The following is a 23,595-nucleotide window of genomic DNA, read 5'->3' as shown; positions in this document are numbered from 1 at the left end:
TGTTATGGCCCCCCCCGGACACCCCCCCACTGCATGTATTATACATGACACCCGACAGGAACATCTCTCTAAGGAATCATTTGTCTATTTCCACCTCTTTTCTCCTACTTATTTTCCTCTCCCTGAAGAACGACAGTTGGGAAAAATGGTGAACTTACAACATTACCCGTGCCACACCGAGTACACGGACATTCAATGACAGGCGACCACCAGTGAAAGTGGCGCGGGAAGCCGGATGGAAGCAGGCCGCTGTAGCTCAAACACATCGCCAGTTCGAGAACGCCCGCTCCTCCTCGACGTCGTACGCACACGCCCTCGATACGTTGACGTTGGAGACGCTCCAAGCTGCCCCAGTAACCATCGCGTGAGCCCGTTGCAGAACACAGCCAAGTTGATTGGGAGGTTGGCCATCTGCCAAGTCCACCCAGAGGGTAGGATATACGTACAGAGATGTTCACGGGTGGCCATACGTACTCCACACACAACGACAGCAACAACAACAACAAACAGACAGACAGGCGGAGGCCGGGGGATGTCAACATTAGAGGCCCCCTGCCTCTATGGGTCGGCCTCATGCAGAGAACAGTGGGGTCTGGGTCGACTTCACAGACAGACATGGCACGGTAGGCCAGACCAGCCTCAGACCCAGCCTCTGTCCAAGCCTCAGCCTCAGCATGGCCCCGTCTACATGCAGACCAGACCAAACCAGACCAGCCTGGTTTGGTCTTCAATTCAGTCCAGTCTAGTTTAGTCTACACACCGCTTTGCAGGATCTCAATGTATTCTTTAAATCCAGTATTAAGATCTAGTATCTCCTGGCAGGCCTTCATTTCTGGTAGGAGGAATAAGCTGCCCTGTTCTAACACAATGACACAGAATCTCACTGGGGGTGGTCTGGGAATCAGTTCCATTAAACTAATTTAGGTCACACTACAGCTCATAAACAAGGAACAGGACAGCAGGATGTGGTGACGAGGTGATGATGGTGGTACAGATGTATGCTAAGTATGGGGGGCAGAGTGGCTGTGTCTTCTAGATATCCACTGCACAATTACACAAAGAACAAGAAGAGAGGGAAAAATCATCACGCAATTTCACGAAACGGTTGAAAATCCAGTTATTACCCCTTTTTTGTTTCTTAGTCAGTTCCTCCAGCAAAAAAAGATTAGGCGATTTTAAGGAAGTGAGTAATCTTCTTTAACAGCTTATCAAAACTTTAATGATTTGGTGATAAAGAGCACAAAGTTAAGTAGCCGGCTAAGAGGATAACTCCCCAGTACAGTCTAGTGATTAGCAGATGAGAATTGGAAGACTGAAAATCCTGACTAGCAAATCCCAGTTCTGCCACTTTTATTCACTTTGAGGGGAAGAGAAACAGCAGCGACGAACGTAGTCACGGGGTAATCGTTTTGAAAAACGGATAAACAGAGGCGCTTCTCTCAACCTTTAGAAAAGAAGGCGCATCTTTATTGACTTATTTATTATTGGCTGTGTGTCTCCGGTTGCACCCTGTCAAGCCCCAATTACAGTGCGGTGGAGGAAGCCCCGGTCTTTCATGAAGTCTTAGACTGCGCCGTGTCACAGCCGCTGTCTGTCGTGGCGATCCCTGCATCGCACATCCAATCTGGGACTTCAGACTCTCGGATGTATGAACAATACAGGATACCCGCATGTCGAGCTTTCTTAATGAACACTCTGACTGTGTACGCAAACAAATTAGCCGTTTCTATACTACGCGTCTTCAAAACTGTGATTGGTTGGAGTTTGTGTGATGTGAAGGTCACAGAATCCCTTGTGATAAATAGCCAACATAAACAAAGATAAATAGCCCCGGCATGTCGAGTGTGCTTCTGAATAGAGTTTCAGTGATGTAAATTACTGCATGTGAGATAGAGAGTATGTGTGTGTGTGTGTGAGAGGGAGAGAGAGAGACTGTAACAAACAGATGACAGTGAGAGGGAGGGAGGGAGAGAGAGAGGGAGGGAGAAAAAGACAGCAAAGAAGAAGCACGAGGGAGGGACGGAGGGAGGGGAGAGAAAGAGAGCGAGAAACATTTGACAGAAGAGAGAGAGAGAGAGAGAGAGAGAGAGAGAGAGAGAGCGAGAGAGAGAGAGAGAGAGAGAGAGAGAGAGAGAAAGAGAGAGAGAGAGAGAGAGAGAAAGAGAGAGAGAGAGAGAGAGAGAGAGAGAGAGAGAGAGAGAGAAAGAGAGAGAAAGAGAGAGAGGGCGCGCGCGTTGCTGTGTGTGTGCGGGCGAGAAACACCGAGGCAGAGACGGGCAGACAGGAGTGTGTGGTGTGGGGATTGTCAGTGTCTCAGCCGTGGTGGTGCTGGTGCAGGAGGAGAGATAAGGGAGGAGCCCACTCTTACCTTTGCTGTACACCACACAGTTGTTCTTGTTGTCTTCCGCTCCTTGCCAAGTCACATCCAGCAGCCACCTGGGGCCGGCACTCAGCACCACCGGGACTGGGCCTTTCGTCCTCTGGACGGGCACAGATAACACACACTAATCATCTGCTTCTTTTGGGTGATTAAAGAAACATTAATAACCACCGCATCAAGTTTACGCTTTTTTCGGCATGTTTGTGTCTCAGCTGAAAGACAAACAAGGCCATTTTTTTTGTTAAACTGTTAGTTTACCTTTTAATGACATTGGGAGGGTTCGATTCAGATGTGTTGGGGTGTGTGTGTGTGTGTGTGTGTGTGGGGGGGGGGGGGTGCGCGTTTGTGCGTGTGCAGGAACCGTGTGGCATACAGAATAGAACATCTTGTCCCTGGCTTTCATCAGAATGAAGGAATTATCATTCAGGATTGAACCCTGAGATACAGTATCAGATCTCCTAGATTGTGACGATCTCGGGTGTCTGGGAATTACAAAAAGAATGCAGATGACTTTCAGAGAGAAGGAGGCGAGTGTTCCAGAGTGAACTTTGGGCACATTGTGCCTCACTATCTGCAAGATCTCACTATTTCCTGAAACAGCCAGGGAAGAATTTTAAGAATCAGTATCCATTTCAAAGGCCGATTGAGGTTACGGTTTATAATACGCCGGCAAATTATTCCGAGTGTGTAACGTCATTTTTCTTCTTCGCGCGGGGTCAAACGTTGCGCTTTAAGTTATTTCTATGAAACCGAAAAACAGGAGAGATAGACCTTGGCCCCTATCCTGAACACACTCACACATGGAAAGTGAGGGTCACTGAGATTGTAGCAGCTGTTCAATATATTTTCATATATTCTATTCTATTCTATTTTCAAATGGCATATTTTTTTTGCAAAGAGGGTAATGAAAGAGAGTGCATCTTCACAGCTTTTTGTACAGGAGAAACAGCCACAATCTGCAAGAGATGGCCTGGTACTGTAGCCTATAACTATCAGGCAAAATGCTTGTATTTCAAGACCATTACTTTTTAACCCCTGGGCCTTTCTTCATTAGAAAACTACAGGAATAGTTTAGCTCTCAGAAAATGGGTTGGGGTGTAATATCCTCACTTCATTCATTTGACTCCCTCCACCACAGCTTGCTAGTAGACACTGTTGCCCATTTATCTCTGGACACAAAACTGCAGTACTGTATGGGCATTGTAGTTATATGTTTGGGAAGGCAACAACCTTCAATAATAAATACAAATGTCACATGAGAATGTTAAAGGTCTGCCTTGGCACAGATATAGTGGGTTCATACAGCCATCAGCACAGCAGTGCTGTGCTGATGGGTGCACACACACACACACACACACACACACCAACACGTATACACACACACACACACACCAACACATATACACACACACACCAACACATATACACACACACACAGACTCTTTTTCTCTATTTCCAAGATATGGCAGACACTAGAGAGCTTGTTGTTTTTTAGAATAAACAAACCCAGGATATCACATCCACTCTGCCACAGAACCGAAAGGACACGAATGCCAACAGAAACATAAAAAAATGCATACTAAAGACTGTTTGTAAATACAGTTTTATGCATTAGCAAACTGTCTTGAAACAGTCAAAACTGTTTTAGATTATTATTTTTTTTAGCTCTTCTACAGTTGTCTTATCCAGGCATGGCAGAGCGAAGACCTTCATCATTTAAGTCATAATTTCAGTCCTCTATTTTGCTTCCGAAATTAGCCTCACAAAGAAGTCTTATATCTGAGCTAACCTGAAAATCGTACACTCCTGTCAAAAGAGCAAAGAGGAGACTGTCAGATTGTTGCTACGACAACTATCTGAAATGAGAATCGGATTAACCCTTTCTCAGATGTGCAGACGCGAGCCGTCTTGTCTTCAGTGGAGAGAGGGAGAGAGGCCTCTCTCTCTCCCCAGTCTCTCAGAGCCCCTGGGAATTCATGATGTCCCAGCCATTCTTAACATACCCAGCAGAAGAGAACCACACACAAGCATTGGCCTCAGTGTTGGAAATCAAACCTTATATAGATATTTTAGTTCATTAGTATCATGTTTTGCAAACTGATTTAATTGAAAAGGGGTACTTTCTGTTTATTTACAGGAATTAGTTGTTTGTTTAAGGTATTAATATCAGGTATCGTAAATTATTGCTAGCTCCACAAATGTGTATTTCATGTATCAAATAAACTGCAGTTGCATGAAGTAAACAGAATTATTTATTATTCAAGAATCACATATTCGAGTTGTATTATTATTATCATTACATGAGACGAGCATAAATGTAGGCGTGCCATTATGAAGAACACTTCAGCGTGGTATGTTCAGCTTGAGTCTGTGAGGGATGTGAGGGTATCCAGACAAAGAGACCCAGAGGATGTGTGAAGGGCTCTGACACATGATGATGTCACAAATGGGAGGAGAATCTTAGCTGTATATGTAAATATTGCCATCCAGTAAAAAACAGGCAGAGAAATGCGGAGTGACAGGAAGAAAATGATGATTTCTCAGGAGCGAGGGAGGATCTGTGACAAAGTGGCTAATAAAAACGAACTTTTTTTTTCTAGTGGCCAATCACATCATGCAAATATGACATACTTCCTTCTTGTCTACACTTCCTGATTAATGTGTGATATTCAAGCTTGCAAACACACTGACACCTATTGGCTATGACAAACATCAACATTATTTTTTATCACCAATGAAATACCAAAACCCATTCAGACAAATCCTATGAAAACTACTGTTAATATGAAGTCTTACCAACTAGTCTTTAAACTGTAAAATAAAAAAAATTAAGACAGAAATTAAGTAATTCATCGTAACTCTTTTTCACAGAAATGTAGCTATTGTTGCCCATTTTAAGGATCCTCAAACTACTTAGTAAATCTTTGATAAAACTATATTTGTACTTGAACGTTACAAATACAAACAACTGTGGAGGAAATAAAACGACAGACAAAAACAACACAGCTACTTGTCGTTGAGCCCTTGAACACCAAGAAAACATCCTCCCTTTCTTTCCCTTTTTCTGTGGCGTGTTGTTATTTATCCACCTCCTCCCTGCACTCCGCTGGCTTCAATACCCTCACCCTTTTTTTTCTTCCTTCTTTCTGGGCCGTGGTACCGTTCAGCGTGCAAGAGATACTGCGAGCAAAACACTGTAGTCAGCCGGGAAGTGATTACAAACTGATGCTCCAAATTCGCTATAAAATGAAAATCAATATTTCCACAAGTTGCTGCAACATAAAAGATAACCTTCATTGATTTTTCTAGACTTAGGCCTCTGTGATAACATCTAATATAAATTTTCAGCCGAACGGATTTGGATCAGAGCAGAGCAGGGGGCTCAACGATAAGTTCCGTGCACATCTCTCAGAGTTTTTTTTTTTTCTTCCTCTCCTCCTTTCTCCGAGGCAGGGCTGTGCTATTTATAATTGGCCCTGCACGAGCGAAAGCTTCTATCAGGAATCTGTTCTAATTTTTATTACTGAGGAGCTAAAGCCTGTTCCAGATAATTTGGAAATTTCAGGGGAATTGTGATAGAGCTGATGGCAGCGCCGGACCGACTCCAGAAAGGAGCTAACCTGTAATAGCCTCTGTGACTGGGCTGATTAAATGTTGCCATAGATGAAAGACCTGCCATCACCGCAATAAATTAACCAATCACACAAATCCCAAGTCGCTTCTAATCCCTCCTTGATACCATGATCCTCTGATGGGCTGAAGGAGGTGAGGAAGAAAGTGGCTTGTGACACTCAGCCTCCCATAACTCCCCGGCTTCCTGTGTAAACAACTAGCTAATGATATCACAGATGACCATTTCACCACCACTGGCTACTCTTAACCCGTTTCACGGTCAGGGCAGGTGAAATCGATAGGAGCCTTGGTGGGAATGATTCTCTCCTCATCTTTCTCTCCTCCTCCTCCCTCCTCCTCCTCCTCTTGCTCCTATCAAGGTCACTACCGGCTGTGCTGCTGTGGCTCTGATCCCACAGCTGCCGGATTTAGACAACTGAGAGATCAAACCCAGTTTAAGTCTGAATATCTTAAGGAATTCAATGACTTTATATTTGGATTTTTTACTGACGACAGCGCATCTCCTTCCTGCAATATCTAAATAAAAACACGAATTTAGAGGTCTGTACTGTGAGGGGTTGTGTGCTTTGTTCAGAGACGCATTTAAGATTCCAATTAATAAATAAAAATAGCTCTGTGAACATCACTTTCAGTTACTGTTTTCCTTTTCTCTGGCAGAAAAATCCTCCATAATAATGATGACTTCAGTCAGTAAATGTCCTTCATAATAACTGAACATCTGTCTCAGCTGTACTCTCTTTGCTCTCTCCCAGACACAATGCTTGACCCAGCACTAATACTGTACCTACATGCTACTGGTCGCTTCCAGGTGTCATGTCCATTTCTGTCTAAAGCTTATGGATGCTTAAGTCAAGTTTATGTGTCCTGTATGTTACTAACATGGAGGCGAGGATAAAGGATTTGCACCTTTTTTGTCAGACTGTTTACAGCAGACAGCACACACACGCACCCACACCCACACATACCTTGATAACGTCCATTGCAATTAGTTGCTCGCTATGATGAAACAAATTGCATGTGGTCAACTGGAAATTTCATTAAGGCAGATTTTCCTCCAGCCCTCGTTATCATCCTCTGTATTAATATTTTCTTAGCCTCGAGGACAGATTGGTTGCAAGGGTCTTTTTGTTTAATAAAATGGTCAGAACCTCTCTCAGTCTCCCTGTTTCTCTGCATGCACAGAGGGCTGTGTTGTATTCTGTCTATGTTTACTTGTGTTGAATTTCATTTGTAAGCTAAAAAACATTTTCCGTCACCATCTCATCTAAACAGCAGAATACTTCAATTTCTGAGGTCCGCTTTTTATGTCATTCTCTCTCTCTTTTTTAAAATAAATGGCAGTGGTTACATCTGCCGGAATGAAACGATACTTTCAAACTGGTGCCTTTTTTTCCCAAGCCATAGCATCTGCTATTGAGAGTCTAAATAACAGAAATATGCAGAAATTGCGCACTAATTCCCCTTGGAGTTGGTTCTTGGCTGGTGCCCTGTCATAAATCAGAGAATTTCGATATGAAATGAGGCAAGCTGCTCTAATCATTTCTGCATTTCAAATTGGATCACTGGCTCAATCGCTTGGCTTTTAAACTGCTTGCCTAAGAGCAAATGTGAGGTGGGAGATAATTCGGCAGAAATCTCTCCCTGCTCTCTCTCTCTCTCTGTGCGGCAGCTAGTTTGCTGCTTGAGTGCAAGAGAATGCTCCCCCCCACTCCCCCCGACCCCATCTTTTTCTTTTCAACTTTGTTAAATTGACTTTTCGTTTTTTAAATCGATTAAATTGAGAGTCAGTGCTGTTCCAGGAATCTTTAAAGGGACGCCCATCAATGTGCACATGTGCCTTTATTTGGTCGCTATCATGGCAGCACTGGGGGTAAATAAATATTTTCTCATTTAAATGACCTTTTATCCTGCTGACTGTGCTTTAAGCATCAAAGTTCCCACACTGACTATTGGTTACTTGAATCCATTGGAATTGACACAAGTTCATAGATATGCAAGGTATAGTATATTATTGACATCAACTGTGAATAATCATTTGTTTTGATATTTTACAGTTTTTTCACCAAAAGACTGAAAACGATTGTACACTAGGAATAATTATTAAATGTTCCTTGTCTGCCTTGCTCATGAACCGTACCTAACAAAAAATGTCCTTAAATGACCACTGATTAAAACAATTAAAATAATAATATTAATTTCAAAAAAATATCTAACATTTACAGCCCATGCTCATTTCCATTCATGGAGGAAGGGAGGACAGACTGAGGGAGGAAAAAGACAGAAAAAAGGGACAGAAAACGAGGGAAAGGGACCCAGGTAGTTCCAATCATCCTGCTCTTCCAGGTCTCCAGGCACCGTGAGGTGCTCCAACTACAACGCCATCCAGTTTAGTGTAAGCCCTGCCTGCCCTCCAGACAAGCTCAACTCTCCTCTAACAACTGTCCTGATGTTCACCAACCTATTTAGCTGACACAAACATTTCATTTTGAGATCCAACATTATTACATGTGTGCTGCAGGTGAGTAATATTATGCATCACTATGTACACTATTTGAAGTTCAGAAGAAGAGAAAAGTCGAATTTGTAATGCATGTTTCACTGTTTAATAATGACTGGGAGGTATAGCACACACACACACACACACACACACACGGAGGTCTCTTTTGTGCTCTGCTACGGTCAGAGCAGCAACATCTCATGCCTCAGTTCCTCCAGTTTGAATCATTTGAATTTCCCATTTGAATTCAATTGGGAGCGACATGTTTGATCTTTCTGCATGTGAGTTGGGATTGAGTCCTGGAGCGACGGGAGGGAGGTGAAGACATAAAGGAAAGCCTGCAGCCAGCGATGTTCACCTGTATGGGTATTACTACAGCCTAGGGGTCGGACCATGGGACAGGTGGCCAAGACACATACACTCAGCACAAACATGTGGGAGGGCTTTCATCAAAGAGGATGGAGAAAGCCATAGTCTGTCAACCAATAAAAAGTCACAAATATCCCCTCCTCTTTGGAGTAAATAAGGACAATGTGAGGCGAGATGTTTGAATAAAGCTCTGCCTGGAGATAAACCTCAGCCCACCCTTTAGGTATTGAACTTTAATACATTCTTTTGAACTCTTCTTTCTGCTCCGCAAAGCCAGTACTTTGAGGATGCATTCCACCAGCATGTTTCTAGCATTACGTTACAGGAAAGGATTCATAATGGAACGTCATTTTGTTTTGTAAAAACCTGAGGTGTCATGAACCGAAATCTAAACACACAAAAACAGTAACAAAGAAGAAGCGATTGCGGGGGAAAACAAAGATGACGTCTGCTCTCAAACTACAGTAACGATGAACAAAGTGATGCAGGCTTCACCCATTTGCATATTTTCTGATCGTGATCACATGACGCCGCGTTCGATAGTTTGATCCTGATGTGCACTTCAGAGAAATGAGGTCTTAATAAATCCACTTTAAAGACCGACAATATTTACACCGAGGTAAGTAAATAAGATAAAGCCGGTGAACTTGCCCCTCTGCTAAATGCATTAGACGTGAACTTCCTTATCAGAGCTTCAGCACACGGGCTGTTAGGAGATGGGTTTCCAGGGCTGGGAATGGTCTTTGTTACCCAATTAGTCTACTGACGACCCTGTGGTATAATATTCCTGCTTTGACAGCCTCATACACACAACCTAATGTGGTGTTGGACCACCAAAGAGGGGGGTGGACACTGTCCAGGCCTCCTCTCTTCCTGCCCAGCCTATCAGGCTTCTTTATCTCCAAGCCCTGACACGATAGCAGACCTAATCGCCATTTTTCATGGAATACTTTCATTCCAACCCCCCCCCCCCCTCTGCTGCTGCTGCTCATCCATCTGGAGTCATTTGACAAGGCTTTCTCTCTGGGCTTTAGAGGGCATGAAGCCAAGCAGACCAGGAAGAGGCTGGGGCTGGGGCTAGACCTGGTGAGGCTGGAGGACTGGAGCTTCGACTGAGACTGGGGTGTGAGACTCGGGTCTGGGAGACGGAGGTTGAAGCTGGGACCGGGTGGGACTTATCAGGGCCTGGCAGCAGGGACTTGCCTCCCTGTGGGGTGGGTGTCCTCCTCAGTGCTCTGGAGGAACTGAAGCAAGCAACCGCCTGAGCTCACCAGCCAGAGCAGCCAAGAAGAAAGAGAGAAGCACAGCCCAGCTATCCACCCAGGCCAGGTCTGTGAGAGGAAAGACGTGCCACTAGACTCTAAATAATGTATGGAATGGGACAGGGGCTAAGACCCTGGGGCTACACACATTCTGAGGCTTTCTTGTCTGGCATTCAACAGAAAGTGTAGCTGGCTCTAAGACTGGGAACAAAACACACAACTTGGAAGAACTTCTTTTAAACGAAGATACAGTAAGAACAAAAAACGTCCATATGCTTTCAGAGGTCCTCGAAACATCTAGATGAAAACGGCCTGCCTGCTTGTAAAACCAAAAACATCTTACCAAATACCATAAACAAAACTGACGCCGCAAAAAAGTGCAGTGCTACCTACCTAGGAGCGGGATATGGAAACAATCAGGGATTATCTTCAGCACTTCTCAGGGAAGTTGTTTCAACATATCTGAAGTACGGCTAAGACAGTGACAGATGGTCAGGCAGCTGGCACCACTCAACTTCCTCTCACTCGCTTTCTTACCCCCCCTTCTTCTCCTCCTGAGATTGCGTTGAATATTTCCATGGTATGCAGTCATTTCCATTGATTTGGCATGGCACACTGCATATTTGTAGTAAAAAAAACAAAACATACCCGTCCATGATGTGAATAAGGTTTTAGTTTGCTATCATAGCTTTGTGCTCAAGCTCTACTACAGAAGCAACAGAACTGCTTTCAAGTACTTCGCTAGGGGTGAAATCTCACTGCTTGGTTACCAGTTTATCTGAATCTGAGCTCAACGTAATCAACGTAAAGGCCGGTCTATATCAGGTATAAACACGCTCTGACATTTATAAACATTTCAGATTTGGGCCGATAGTGGGTCACTCAGAAAAAGGCATGATCTGCTCTGGTAAAAATAAAATAAGCCCATGGTGTTTATTCCCAGTATTAGGCCTAGCTTTAATTTATTCGGGACTGAAACGAAAACCATATGCTGCCTTCTGCACCTCTCAGAGGTGAAAGTGTGTTTTAATCCAGACTATATCCCTCAGACATGTGTAATCCTGTCTCTTCTGGGACTCTGGTTGACAGCGGACACCCTGGGGGCCTGAAGCACCGGCACGCCCCCCATCCCCCCCAGCCACCCCAACCCCACCACCAGAGGCAGGAGCACCAGCCGCCCAGGACCTAATACATTCCCTGGAGAGAACACCCTCTCCCTGGCCCCTAGTTCTGCTCGGCCCCTTGCACTCACAAGGCCCTCCAGATCTGGCACAAACACTTATCGCAGACGGTGCCAAAACATTGTACTTCGCTTTTTTTTTTTATGTAAAAAGTCTGATGGGAATTACACATCTCAGAAAAATCTTCTTTGATAATAATTGTATTTGATTGGTCTGTTTGACCCCGGCTGGAAGTGCTGTGGCCCTGTAACAAGCGCTCTGCTGCTGGGAGGACAGCGCTGAGGATAGAACAGCTTATTAAAGAGACATGAGCAGCGTTCCAGGAAACTGAAACAAGGCTGACCTCCCCTGTACTCTCCTGTCTTTCCTCTCTCACCATGGAGGACTTAGTCTGGGGGAAACCGAGGAAGATAAAAGCCTTTTCTTTATTAAGACATCTATTCTTTTTACTACTTTCTATGAGAAAGTCAATTTATGATAGAAAACACACACATTTACAGCTGTATATTATTAGGTGTTATCATATTATTATTACACAATATATTTGATCTATTTGCAATCCAAAAATAACAGCCCGCAAATTATTCCTCAGATACATCTAAAACAAAGAAGCAGTGATTCTCCTGTATATTACACTATTAACACTAGTATAATGCTACCTTTGCCGTATCTTTGGCATGATTGAGTAAACTCTGCAGTCGCAGCAGCAGCAAACACAAAGCCAGTCAGTGAATTCTGCTCTGCTTATCGGCACACCTGCCATATCTGTTAGGGAGTTGTGCTGTGATGTAAGGACAGGGAAATGTCAGGTTCACTTGTAGATCAAGTCAACCATGTATTATCTCACATCCCACAGAGGAAATCAGCAGGGGCCAGGAAAGCGCAGAGACAGACCCTTGGAGAACCTCACACACAGTGTGCCATGGGTACCGTAGGGGTTCTAGCTACGGAACCACAGGAAGGAAACTTTAGGAAAAGAACCACACAGTTATCCCCCCCCCCCGTAAAACACCCCCCCTCCACCCATGCCAACTCCACCCCACCTAACACAGATACATCTCCGTCTGACTATATATGGTCACGTAATTGAGAGACAAATGAGAATAGACTGACATTATTGAAACACGAGTTCTCCCACCCTGATCAATGTGATGGCATGGTCCTTCATACACACACACACACACACATTATTGATATTGTCTGTATCTTTATGGATGACATCAAAAAGACAGCAAGTAAGCCAGATAATCACCATATTACCCATCAGACAAGGTCTTGATATTGGTGTAAGCCCAAGAAATAATTGATGCATGCAATCACAAATTGGTTCTCCGCCTAAAATTTGGGCCCATTATTTCATTAGACGAAGCCACATTCTTGCTGCCAAAATGATTTGTGTGTCCAACACAGAAATGTAAATCCTGTTAGTCCTGATAATGCGGGGCTTTTCATGCTTCTTACAACATGGTGTCACTTTGAGATTAAAAAGGATAGTCAACCTTTAAATCAAAATTTTTATATAAATCGAACAAATATAACTTCTGTTTTTTGGTTTATTTGCTTGTGTGCCGTTTCTGTGGCAACCCCCTTGCCAGCCCCATAGTGGTCCTATCCTGCGGTGTCTTCTTGCATATGTAATTGGATGTTACTGTAAATAATTGCCTGGGCATGTGCCAGTGTCGTGATGATGATGATGATGATGATTTGTGCATGTGTGTGTACACTCATGTGTGACTGCGTGCAAGAGCCTGTGTGTGTTTGAGCATGTGTGTGTGTGTGTGTGTGTGTGCGAGAGCGTTTGCCCCATCCGTACTCCACTCTCAAGTCCCACTGATTCTCCTTTCCAGCCATGTTGAATCCTCTTTCCCTTATCAGCCGAGCCCAGGCCTGCATCAGCCTCTCCTTGCTATGACAGAGGCTACAACAATAGGCCCGCGATACCGCTGCTTAGAGCTCCGTTTCTGAGGGGAAACCTGCCACAGGCGCAGATTAACAACAACACACACACACACACACGAAATAGATTGCAGCCTCCAAAACAAAACATTTTTCAGAATGCCTCCCCTTGATTAATGAAGCAGTGACAAGAAGAAAAATATAATTTCGCGCGGAAAAATCCTGCCACCACTTGTTAAAGTTTAGGAGGGGTAGCTAACAATAAACATATTGGGAAAAGAGGGTGGGCAGAGGGAGGAGATACGTTGCTTGAGTGATGGGTTGAATAATTTGTGGGGCTTTTTTCGGTGCCCAGGCCCCATATTCCTAACCTTGTACCGAATTACTCAATAAAAAACTGTTTTTGACAGCTTCTACCTTTCTCTCTCTCAGGCAAAAAATTAGGACAGTATCTTGTCAGTTCTCTCCACTTGGTAACACTCTCTGCTCACAGACCACAAGAGGTTCTTCCTAAAAGAACACATATATTATCCAAGATGATAAAAGTCACTGTGGCAGACTCCACCATTTTTTGGTGGCTTCCGATTTGCACATTCAATATTCCTGTAGCTAACATATAAAACAATACTAAATTATAAATTGAACATGACACAGTGTTTGTCTTGCTAGTGCCTAACAGGAAATGAGTCTTCTGACAGCTGTTTCTTAGCCTCCACATCCTGTCTGCATATAAACACACCATAGCAGACTGAATACACTATTGTATACAACAGACCATATGGGAAGAAAGAGTAGATGTCATTGTGCAAACAAATTTCCTGACAATACAAATAATCACTCTTCAAAGTCAGCTCCTTACTCCACATCCCTGTGATGTAAACGGAGACTCATATCGATGGAACTTCACCTGTTTCCTGCGGCACAGACAGTGGAACACAGTCCATTAGATTATAGAATACCTTCATAACCCATCAGATTATCTATGAACAGGCTTTGCTTTAGATCTCCATGTTAAATTGTCACACATGGAATGGTAGGATCCCGTGTGTCCGAGAGCAGGTAGGTAAGGACCTGGCCGAAAGCACAAATCCCTGGGAATCTCGTCCTGGCTGTAGCAGTACACTATGCACTCTATTAACAATCAGCTGAGCCTCAAACAGAACAGGAGACAGCTCTCCAAAGTGTCCTCGTCTAAGGACGTTTACTACACAACCATGTAATCTGTGGCTCATTAATAGCTTGCCTCCAAATCAATTATTAATACCCAAGATGGGCACCAGGTTTGCAGGTTATGCTCTGCAGACGAGCCCTGGGCCTCTCACACTCTCCCTGGTCCAGTCCAGCTCACATAATTACCACGTTCAAGACACCTGCTACTCAATAGCTTTGACCCAGTCTGGCAATTTAGCCCCGATTGCAGACATTTATGTCTGAGTGTCACTATTAATTTTCGTTAATTTGGAGAGCGAGGCGGCGTGCGCGGGGGGCGGCCTGGCGGTGGCGGGCTGAGAGCGCTCGTCGCTCACCTGCGCTGGGGCCGGGCTGTAATTGGACTCTAATGGTCTGATTGATCAGGGAGACGAGTGAGGAATGGCGGGGGAGGAGAGGCGAGGGGGAAGGGGGAGGGGGGAGAGAGGGGTGAGGGATGACGCTACTTTGTGGCAGCTCCATCAGTCAGGAAGGAGAAAAGTGTGGGTGGAACAGTCGGGGTACTGACGAAGGCACACAGCATGGGTCTCTCTCTCTCTCTCTCTCGCTCTCTTTCTCCCGCTCTGTGGTTCTCTGCCCACCTCCTCTCTGTCTCTCTTCCTCGCATTCAGTCTTTTCCTCACATGCACACGCGTACACACCCCCTCAGCCGTGATGTTGTTTTTAGTCCCTAGCCTGTCCCTCAGAGCTCCGTGGTCCAGAGCATTTGATGAACGTGACCGTGAGCTTGTATTCAGCCCTACCGAACTCTCAGTAAAAATATGCTCACGAAGGTCAATAACATCACACAATATCATCTTTATTATATTATCTCTAAAACACAAGTAACTCGTAGCTCATCTACGACTGGTGTTGCTTTTTGTCTGGCCTGGTCTGGAGTGCGTGAACAGACCAGTGCGTTAACTGTAACCGCAGTCCAGTAGCTCCCCACCCGCACCCAGTGCCCTGCGGCCGCCACGCTCAGCACATCGGCTGTGAAATCTGCTCTCCTCTTTGATAAACGCCTGAGATGCGACCCTATCTCTGTCCAGCAGATGCCCAGATTCCCTGTCATGCCTTTCCCACTCGATTTTTTCTGCTCCCCTCTCTCCCTCCACAGCATCTCTCTCTTCTCCCCTCACTTTCTCTCCCGCTCTCTCGCTCTTTTCTAGCTCACCAAGTCGCTTTTCTCTCCCCCTCCCCCCCCCCCCCCCTTCTGTCTCTCTCCCTGTCTCAGGCAGCCTGGACATCTGTAACGCTCCACTCGTTGTTCTTCTCCCAGTCTCCTCTCCATCATGGACCCAGCCACGGAGACCCACAGCAGCAGGAGGAGCAGACCCTCAGAGACAAGCCCTCCCTGGCCTGCTGTCCAGCTCTCCAGCCTGGCTCCCCCCCTGGGGGCCTGCCTCAACACCACTCACCCACACGTCTCTACACACTCACTCCCGAGCACCGCAAGGAAAGAGAGTTACAAATGAGTTCCTGCGCTGTTCCTGGAGAGGATCCTTTGTGAATATTGCAGGCACCCTGTGTTTATTTGTATTTTTATAAAAAATGGTTTTCAAATGGCTCATCAATAGGGACAACATAAGATGGTTCTTCATACAGTTTGAGATAGACTTGTGTATGCAGCAGGCAGACAAGAAACCTTGATCTCATTCCAGTCTGAGGATAAACCCTCTCTTTCTCAGGGAAGCCATATTGATATCACGCAGGCAGGTCTGCAGCGAGTATTAGACAGGTGACGGGAGGTGGCAAGAACACCACACACTACACCTGGCTGCCACGGGGCGCTTCATTCCCCTCAATCGCTTCCAAATATGACAGGAAAAGAGAGATTCAATAGTCTCTGGAGGTGATACTTCATAAGAATGATGGAGAGCGCCTCTTGGGTGAGGTAGAGACCTGTGAAGAAATCCGGGTTTATTTCTACCTGAAATGCTTCACACTGCCTGCTGGCCTTCTTTAGGGATACTCGTTGACCTGACACGCACCAAGTCCAGCCTCGTTCTCTACTTCACTGGCCTCTCAACTGCCCTGTTTTATCTCTGTTTCGCGTCACACTTTGGAATTAATGAACTAGAAAAAGTGACGGTTTTCTTGAAGATGAACTTTGTTGCCGTCTTCCCCCCTCAGACCGCTCAGTGTTCTACATCTACAGGAGCTCTATCTCCAGGTGAGACACCCCAGCTTGTTTCGATCATTAAACATACATGGGTGGAAACAAGCGGAAAAATCCCCATCCGCTCCCACTAGAAATAACTCAAGATAGGACACCTAGTTAGAGATCTTGCCAATGGGCCTGTATCATACAAAAGAATTGCTAAATCACCAAAGGCGTCATATAAAAATGGTTTTCTAAAACAAAGACATGGTCTCCCTTGTTGAAACCAGAGACATTGATAGATGCTAGCTCTCTGGCTCGGCGCCTGTCGAACGTGAAACACATTCATATTAAAACCCTTCAAGATACCTCAATAATACAAAAATATGCCAGTCAAGCTGACCCAGGCTTTAATGAGGTATTGTGGGAAGCGGCTAACAGGCAGTACCCCATTTGAGAGAGGAGACTTAAGAGAGAGCAGGGCAAGCGCTGAAGCATTGAAAGTACACCCCTGAGAATAGACACACAAGAGATCCTTAAAGGCAATATGCCAGAGCTTTTCCTTTCCCTTTAATTGCAGTAGACTTGGCATATTCTCCACCCCCCCCCCCCTCCACAGACCATTACAGGTGAAGACCAGCACCTGGCTCCCTACAAACCAGAGATAGGAGGATCTGTGAGGGAGGATTGGAATCCACCGAGGGGCTGTTAGTTAAGCACTGCCAACACTTGCCAGGAGCTTATTGAGCATGTGCGATCAGTTGAGAACCTAGTTAGTTTAGCGGTTAGTCAGCTGAACTTAACTTTCCAACAAAGGGAACATATTGACGGTGCACAACTGAAACTACGCAATAAAGTGTTTCTTCTGAGGGTTAGGTGGACATTGCCTTCCCTATCTGTCTTTGAAAGTCAATCAGGGATGGCAGAAAGTTGTATTTGTATGTCACACACCGCATAGTTGACTTGAGGTGTTACTGCTTGGAATCACTTTCTCTGCCAAGGATAACTGGCTTTGCCGGGAGAAGGACTCCATATTTCATGGCTGTGAGACGGAGCAAGTTATTTAAAGCCATTGATGACTTCAAAACCACAAGGGGAGCTTAGAAAACAGTCAAAAACTGTTCAGAGAATGATTTAATAAAGTTATGAGTTAAAGAAATCCGGCAGAACGGGGCCTCCGAGTCAAAAATCCTGGTGGACTTTTCCGTATGTTTCTTAACAGGATGACTGTGAGATTGGTTAAAATTTTTAATAAGCATTTCTTAATTAATCCAAATGCAAAATGAAATGCCAACCCCTAGAGGACTCCTCTCGTCACCAGAGCACCAGGTCAACACAGCTTCAGCTGCGAAAAAGGAACTAAACGAGGATTGCTGGGAAGGAGAGGCTAGCTAACTGACAACTGTAAATTTGGGTTTAGAACAGCATCAAATAGTAATGGTAATTCCTTTTATTTTGGTTCTGGACAAAATTCAAAATCCACCAATTAAAATGCTATGTTGAAAAAAAATGAAAAAGAGGGTTTTAACGGATTTAAATTGTAAACTTGGATTCATTTCAAAGCTCTGCTGTTGGGGCCTGTTTGTCAGTCAGCCAGTCAAGGTTTATAGGTCCACAAGACTGTCATGAGGGACATGTTGCCATATATTAGAATGAGCTGCAACCTCTAAACTTTCAAGTAATCTTGTCTGAGATCTCTAACTAAGATACACAGTACTAACTTTCTTGTCCATAAACTCCAAACTTCGATCCCAACATGAAAATGATCTTACTGTGAATTCAAATTAGTTTGTTGAACGTGGGCAGAGATTATATTTGTGATGTTAGCTCAGTAAAAGGAATCAGTTGTGCAAAATGGCAGACAGATCCAAAGACTGCATTGAAAAAGAAAAAGGAGAAGACCCAAACAGAACCTACCATGCCATCAGGACTCATCTCGATCTTTCCGTCAAACGGCCCCCACGTGGTTCCGACAGGGAGCTGCTGCCGGCTGTGGATGCGTCGCTCTCCCTCCTTCAGGAATGCGTCCAGCTCTCCTGAAACACACAACATCCTCAAAGTCAGCCATTTTGTTTGTTTTATTTCCGGTAACTGATGAGTCATACAATGATTTTAAATCAGTTCATTCAAAGCAGGCCATTTAAGACAATTAATAGGATGAGGTAAGCCAAGATGACACTTTTAAGACAAACTGTCCTTGTTGTATGCATGTCCTTTTGGTCTAATGCTAAACAGTTGGACCGGATTCACAATTGGAAAACACTGGTTAAATCCCCTGTAGTTACATTCACACATCTTGAATATAGATTTGCAGTCATTGGGGCTATTGTGAATCCGTCAAATAATAATAATACACGACAGGTTAGGTCTGAAATATTATAAGGAATAAGCACATTAGCCATCCGTTATCTGTTTAAAGCGGTTCTCCAGGAACTCAGCATGCTAACCTTCCCTGTGAGGTCTGGTGTTGTGATAATCAGATGGAAGCATTGCAGGCCTTATGGCTGGCAGAAGCAGGACTATTTCTGTTGTTCCAGGAAGACCCCCCCCCCACACACACACACACACACACACACACCCCTCTCCTTGTTAGTGTTGTGCAGACCAGTTAATTAGCTGTGTAACCGGATACCCCTGTTAGCACAGCTACACCCTCCAACCCTCCCCAGCAAACACCCCCTACTATCTTATCTCTTAGATTCAGTGTACTTTTTGGGACAGTGATTAACCAAATAGTTATGATAACAGACCGCTGGTTGGCCGTGGTTTTGTGGTTGGAGGACGGGGGTAGGCGAGGGGGGTGGGGGGGTCATACAGCTCTTCAAGTGCACATTTCCGGCCGGTCGCCTTGACAACACTGAGTGGCCTGGTTCAAGAAGGATCTCAGGCTCTGGAGGATTCTAAACCCTCGGACCTCAAGTGCAATCTGCTCTATCTTCAGTGGGAAGACACTCTCCAACCATGCCAAACCACCAGGACTCCTTCACCCACAATAACTCATCATCCTTTTATTGAAGGCAGGCTGCTATGCTGAATCTTCTCTCTGTTAGTTTTGTGACCCTAACTTAACTCTAACCCCACTTTAACCCCCGCACAATTTTGATCATGACGTTTAGAGCTCATTTACATGTAATTTTCATATCAACTTTCTTTTGGGGGGGGAGTAAAAGTACCAGTAAATAATAATAAGATTTGTTCATGAGATACATGGTGGATTGATGTAAAGGATTTCAGTGGTGTGGTCCTTTGAAACGGGAATACATTCATTCATATACACTGTGTTTCTGTTCAGCACACAGTGTTCAGCAAAGCTGCACATGGGTAAACACACGTCTGCTGTTGCCTTCAACCTGTGCAGGCAGAGGGGTTATGAAAAGGCCCTGGGGGCCTGAATGGAGAGAAACGATGATGACTGAACTTTACAGAGCTCCTCTGATATAACAAGCTATTCAGCTCCACTCTGCAGATATCAGCCTTGTATCTGCGGCACGCCATTGTGTCAATCGGCGGGTATGTAAATGCTCTTATGTGGTTCTCCTCATGCATAAACAGAGCGAGGTGATTGGCTACATCACTGTTACCTAAATACCAACCTGGGTGATCCTGGCCTAATCACGGCTGATCACTGTTGTAGCAGCACAGGTCACACTGACAAGGGCAGTCTGACTTCACTTCTTTGAACTTGTTTGGCCCTTTATGGGGTTGGCACAAAACATATTTATTTTAGATGTGCAGCTGCACAGCGGGGATCTGAATGTCACATAAACGGGATGACTTCATGTAATCTTTTTTCGTGTGCAAATGCTAAATCAGTCAGACAGACAACAGGCAGACGGTCTAAACTTTACTCTTTTGAGGGAACTGAGTGAGTGCCCCCCCCCTATCCCCCCCCCCCCTATCCCCCGCACACCCCCCCCCCCCATCCCATCCCCACCCCTCCTTCCCATATCGTCTGCAGCACACGGCGTCCCTGCCGGTGTAAGGGAAGGTGGCTAAGCTCATTAGGGGGAAATAATTAAACATTGGAGCACAGCTGGTCGTCATCAGAGGAGAGCTCACGGAGAGCCACAGCCACCGCTTGATGCATTCTGTTTGTCCTCTGATAAGACAGGCAGCCTTTGGATGCATGTTCCTGTTTAGCCCTGCTTGACTCGCTGCTAGACTCATCCCCAGCGGAGGAGATCTGCGCTCCTGTTTTTAGCGGGGTTAGTTTGAGATGGGGGGGTGGATTGAGCAGGGGTATGTAAGTGCGTGAGGGAGAGGGGGGCTGAGAGGGGGGATGACTCCTGGAGGTTTGTGATCTAAGGGGTTTGGGTGCCAGTTGTTTGTGTCCTGTACCAAATGTTGCCTGAGGACCTTGGCTCCCAGCTGGCTCGCCACATCTGTTGCAGATACCAGTGGAAGACTTTGTCGGAAAAATAATAAGCTTTCAAAAATAAGCTTTTTTACGTTTCAGGCATTTAGACAAGTACATTTAATGCACTTGATGAAGATGGATACATTATGACGCAAACAAACACAAAAAAATGTATGCTGAAATTCACTTTTCCTAATTGTCATCTTATTGAGCTGTCAGTATTACTAATCAGTATTTTAAAGTCATCCTACTGGAGCTGACAGTAAGTGCTATCAATCTTTTGCCCTTCCTTGATCTAAATAATAAATTAATGAATCTGTCTTAGTCACACAATTACAGAATGAAATACTGGGTATTTAACCCCATAGTGCCAAGTAATAAGCAGGATCTGTCTTGGAAAGGAAAGTTACAATGAGACGCAAGAGTAATTAACAAACATAGTCCCTGTTCTTCTCAACGTCGCTCATCATACTGAAATGCCAGAGTCTTGGCAAGAGGGACCTGATGATGTGACTAAAGACCCTCCTCCCCCTCTCCTCTCCTCGCCCACCCCACCCCACCCCCGTCCCTCGATAAGATCATCATCTGTCGCTAGACTCTAGGGTCTGTTCCTGCTCTCCACAGATACTTGGCAGACCAATGAATGTCCCTTTGTGTGGAGAGATCCTCTTCAGATAGCACCCAAGATGCTCCATGCTGGCATCTGTTTGTTTTCTATGGCTCTGCGGACTCATCTCTCCCTTCACTGGCGTACGACTGAATACTAATAAGCGCCTCTCTCTGGCAGGGAGCCATCTTGGGGTGATTTAAAGAAGAGATGGTTAGTGTTGGTGGCACCGGCAGACCCCCCTTACCCCTTACCCCTCCGCCCCCCACATCCCAAATCATACCCTGCCCTCCTTTTTAAAATCTGTTAGATTAACAATGACAGCGTTGTCTCAGCCCTACCTACAGTTACAATTAAAGAGGAGGGCCATTGGTTTCTGCTGACAATCACTGCTTGCAGTCCACAAAAAGGTGGCCGTTTTCAGATGAAACATAAATGAAAAGTCATGAATAATAATGTAATAATTATAATTCACACATGTCTATGTATAAACAACCCCTGATTGGTGTATTTCTGGAATGGTGATGATCTGTCACCATGTGCAGATGTATTTGATTGCAAATGTTGCTGTGTAATATACATCTGGAATTAGATTTTTACGTAGTGATGATTTTTATTATGTGACGAATCTGCTAATGGTCAAAGATGATCCACTGACCTCTGTAGAAGAACAGTAATGCCAGGTTTACTGAGGATGAATCTAACTTCTGAAATAACATGTAGATCCACACAAACAGACTGTCATACATAACCAGCACAACTGTAGTTTTTAATTCAAAGATGACTTAACCGTGGTGGATCCCCCCCAAAAAGTCTGAGAACTATAACAAAATAGATCAACTGTTGTAAGTAATTGCAGTTCAGAGGTCAACAGCCCATGTGTGGCAATTCATAGATAAATCTCCGAGCTGAACCCCTCGCTACTGGTAAGAGCAGGTTACACAAGCCGCCAAAAGGGACATTTATTAATATATGGTGAGAGTGAGGCATATAGGGGTGAAATGGAATGTTCTGTATCGGTTCAACAAAAGGTGCTACATCTTTAAAGGAGATATGTGATATGAAATTTTACAGCTGAAGGAGAAATGTCACAGCGCCTTGATAAGAGAGCGATGAACTTTCCTCCCCTTCCCCCCAAACCGCCATTATCAGGCCCAAGTGAACAAAATGCCTCATTTATAACCCACCGCCACACTATTATCTCTGGGCGAGACACTTGTTTTAAAACACTGAAGGACCTTTTCCCCCTTTCCCTCTCTCCTCCTCTCCCAGACGAGAGCCCTCTGCTGGCGCCCCCCCTCCCTTCCCCTGCCCGCCCCCCGCCCCCCTTTGAACAGCGGGAGAAAGTTGACGCTTTCTGCAGAGCAAGTTTCCAGGCAACCACATGCACACTGCTGAGAAGGGGGTTTGGGGGGGCTGCCCTCTGGTTCATCCTTGTTTTCAGACAGTGGACAGCTGGGGTGGGGGGGGGTGGGGTGGGGGGGGTGGAGTCAAACTGGCCGAAGGGGATTAGGGGGCTTCTAGCCCGGGCATTCTATTCCAGAGGGCTTTGGGGGGACCCTCAGGCTAAAACACACCACAAATCCAACCCTTTGTATAAAAGTTATTTGATTTCATGCGAAGTTACAGTAGAGATTTTCCTACAGTACGGATTTATTTGCTTGGCGGTGTTGAAAGCTAATGATTGATGCTGGACAAACAGTAAACAGGAACAGCGAGAGTGACTGTAAACAGGAATTATTGACACAAATACTGTGCTTGTGTGCTATCACGGAGTCAGGCTGTCAGACGCTGGGTTTGATCAAAGGCGTGCTGAAGTTTAGCAGGCAGGCACACTGACAAGCATCAGAGAAGCATCCATCTTGGACAAGTGCAGCCATGTCTACTGATGGTATGTAAAGTGAAGTCGGAAAAAACTTAAAGAATGATTGTCCTCCCACAAAGATATCAAAAAATCTCCAATAACATCTAGAGGACAACACTATCCTTCACAGGATTTGATTGGTTTGAATGTATTTGAAATTTGAGAGACATCTACTGGATATAACTGTTATTTGTTTATTGATAATGGTCACACACAGAGTTAAAACACAATTATTTTCCAAACTGTCACAAGACTAC

The 23,595-nt window shown here is 44.9% G+C and overlaps 1 protein-coding gene across 1 annotated transcript in view; it reads right to left on the bottom strand.

Annotated features, from left to right (window-relative positions):
• Positions 1-23,595, bottom strand: part of zfpm2a (zinc finger protein, FOG family member 2a) — an 89,811-nt gene that overhangs the window by 19,771 nt on the left and 46,445 nt on the right. Inside the window, exons 4-5 of the mRNA XM_062465139.1 lie at positions 18,428-18,546; positions 2,369-2,480 (exon numbers count right to left, since the gene is read on the bottom strand). Of these exons, the coding sequence (XP_062321123.1) occupies positions 2,369-2,480; positions 18,428-18,546 (231 nt within the window). The remainder of the gene's footprint in view (positions 1-2,368; positions 2,481-18,427; positions 18,547-23,595) is intronic.

The sequence above is a fragment of the Osmerus eperlanus genome, chromosome 7, assembly GCF_963692335.1.
Source record: "Osmerus eperlanus chromosome 7, fOsmEpe2.1, whole genome shotgun sequence".
Classification (NCBI taxonomy): Eukaryota; Metazoa; Chordata; class Actinopteri; order Osmeriformes; family Osmeridae; genus Osmerus; species Osmerus eperlanus.
Note: the sequence above shows the minus strand (reverse complement) of the source record. Positions and strands in the feature narration are given on the sequence as shown.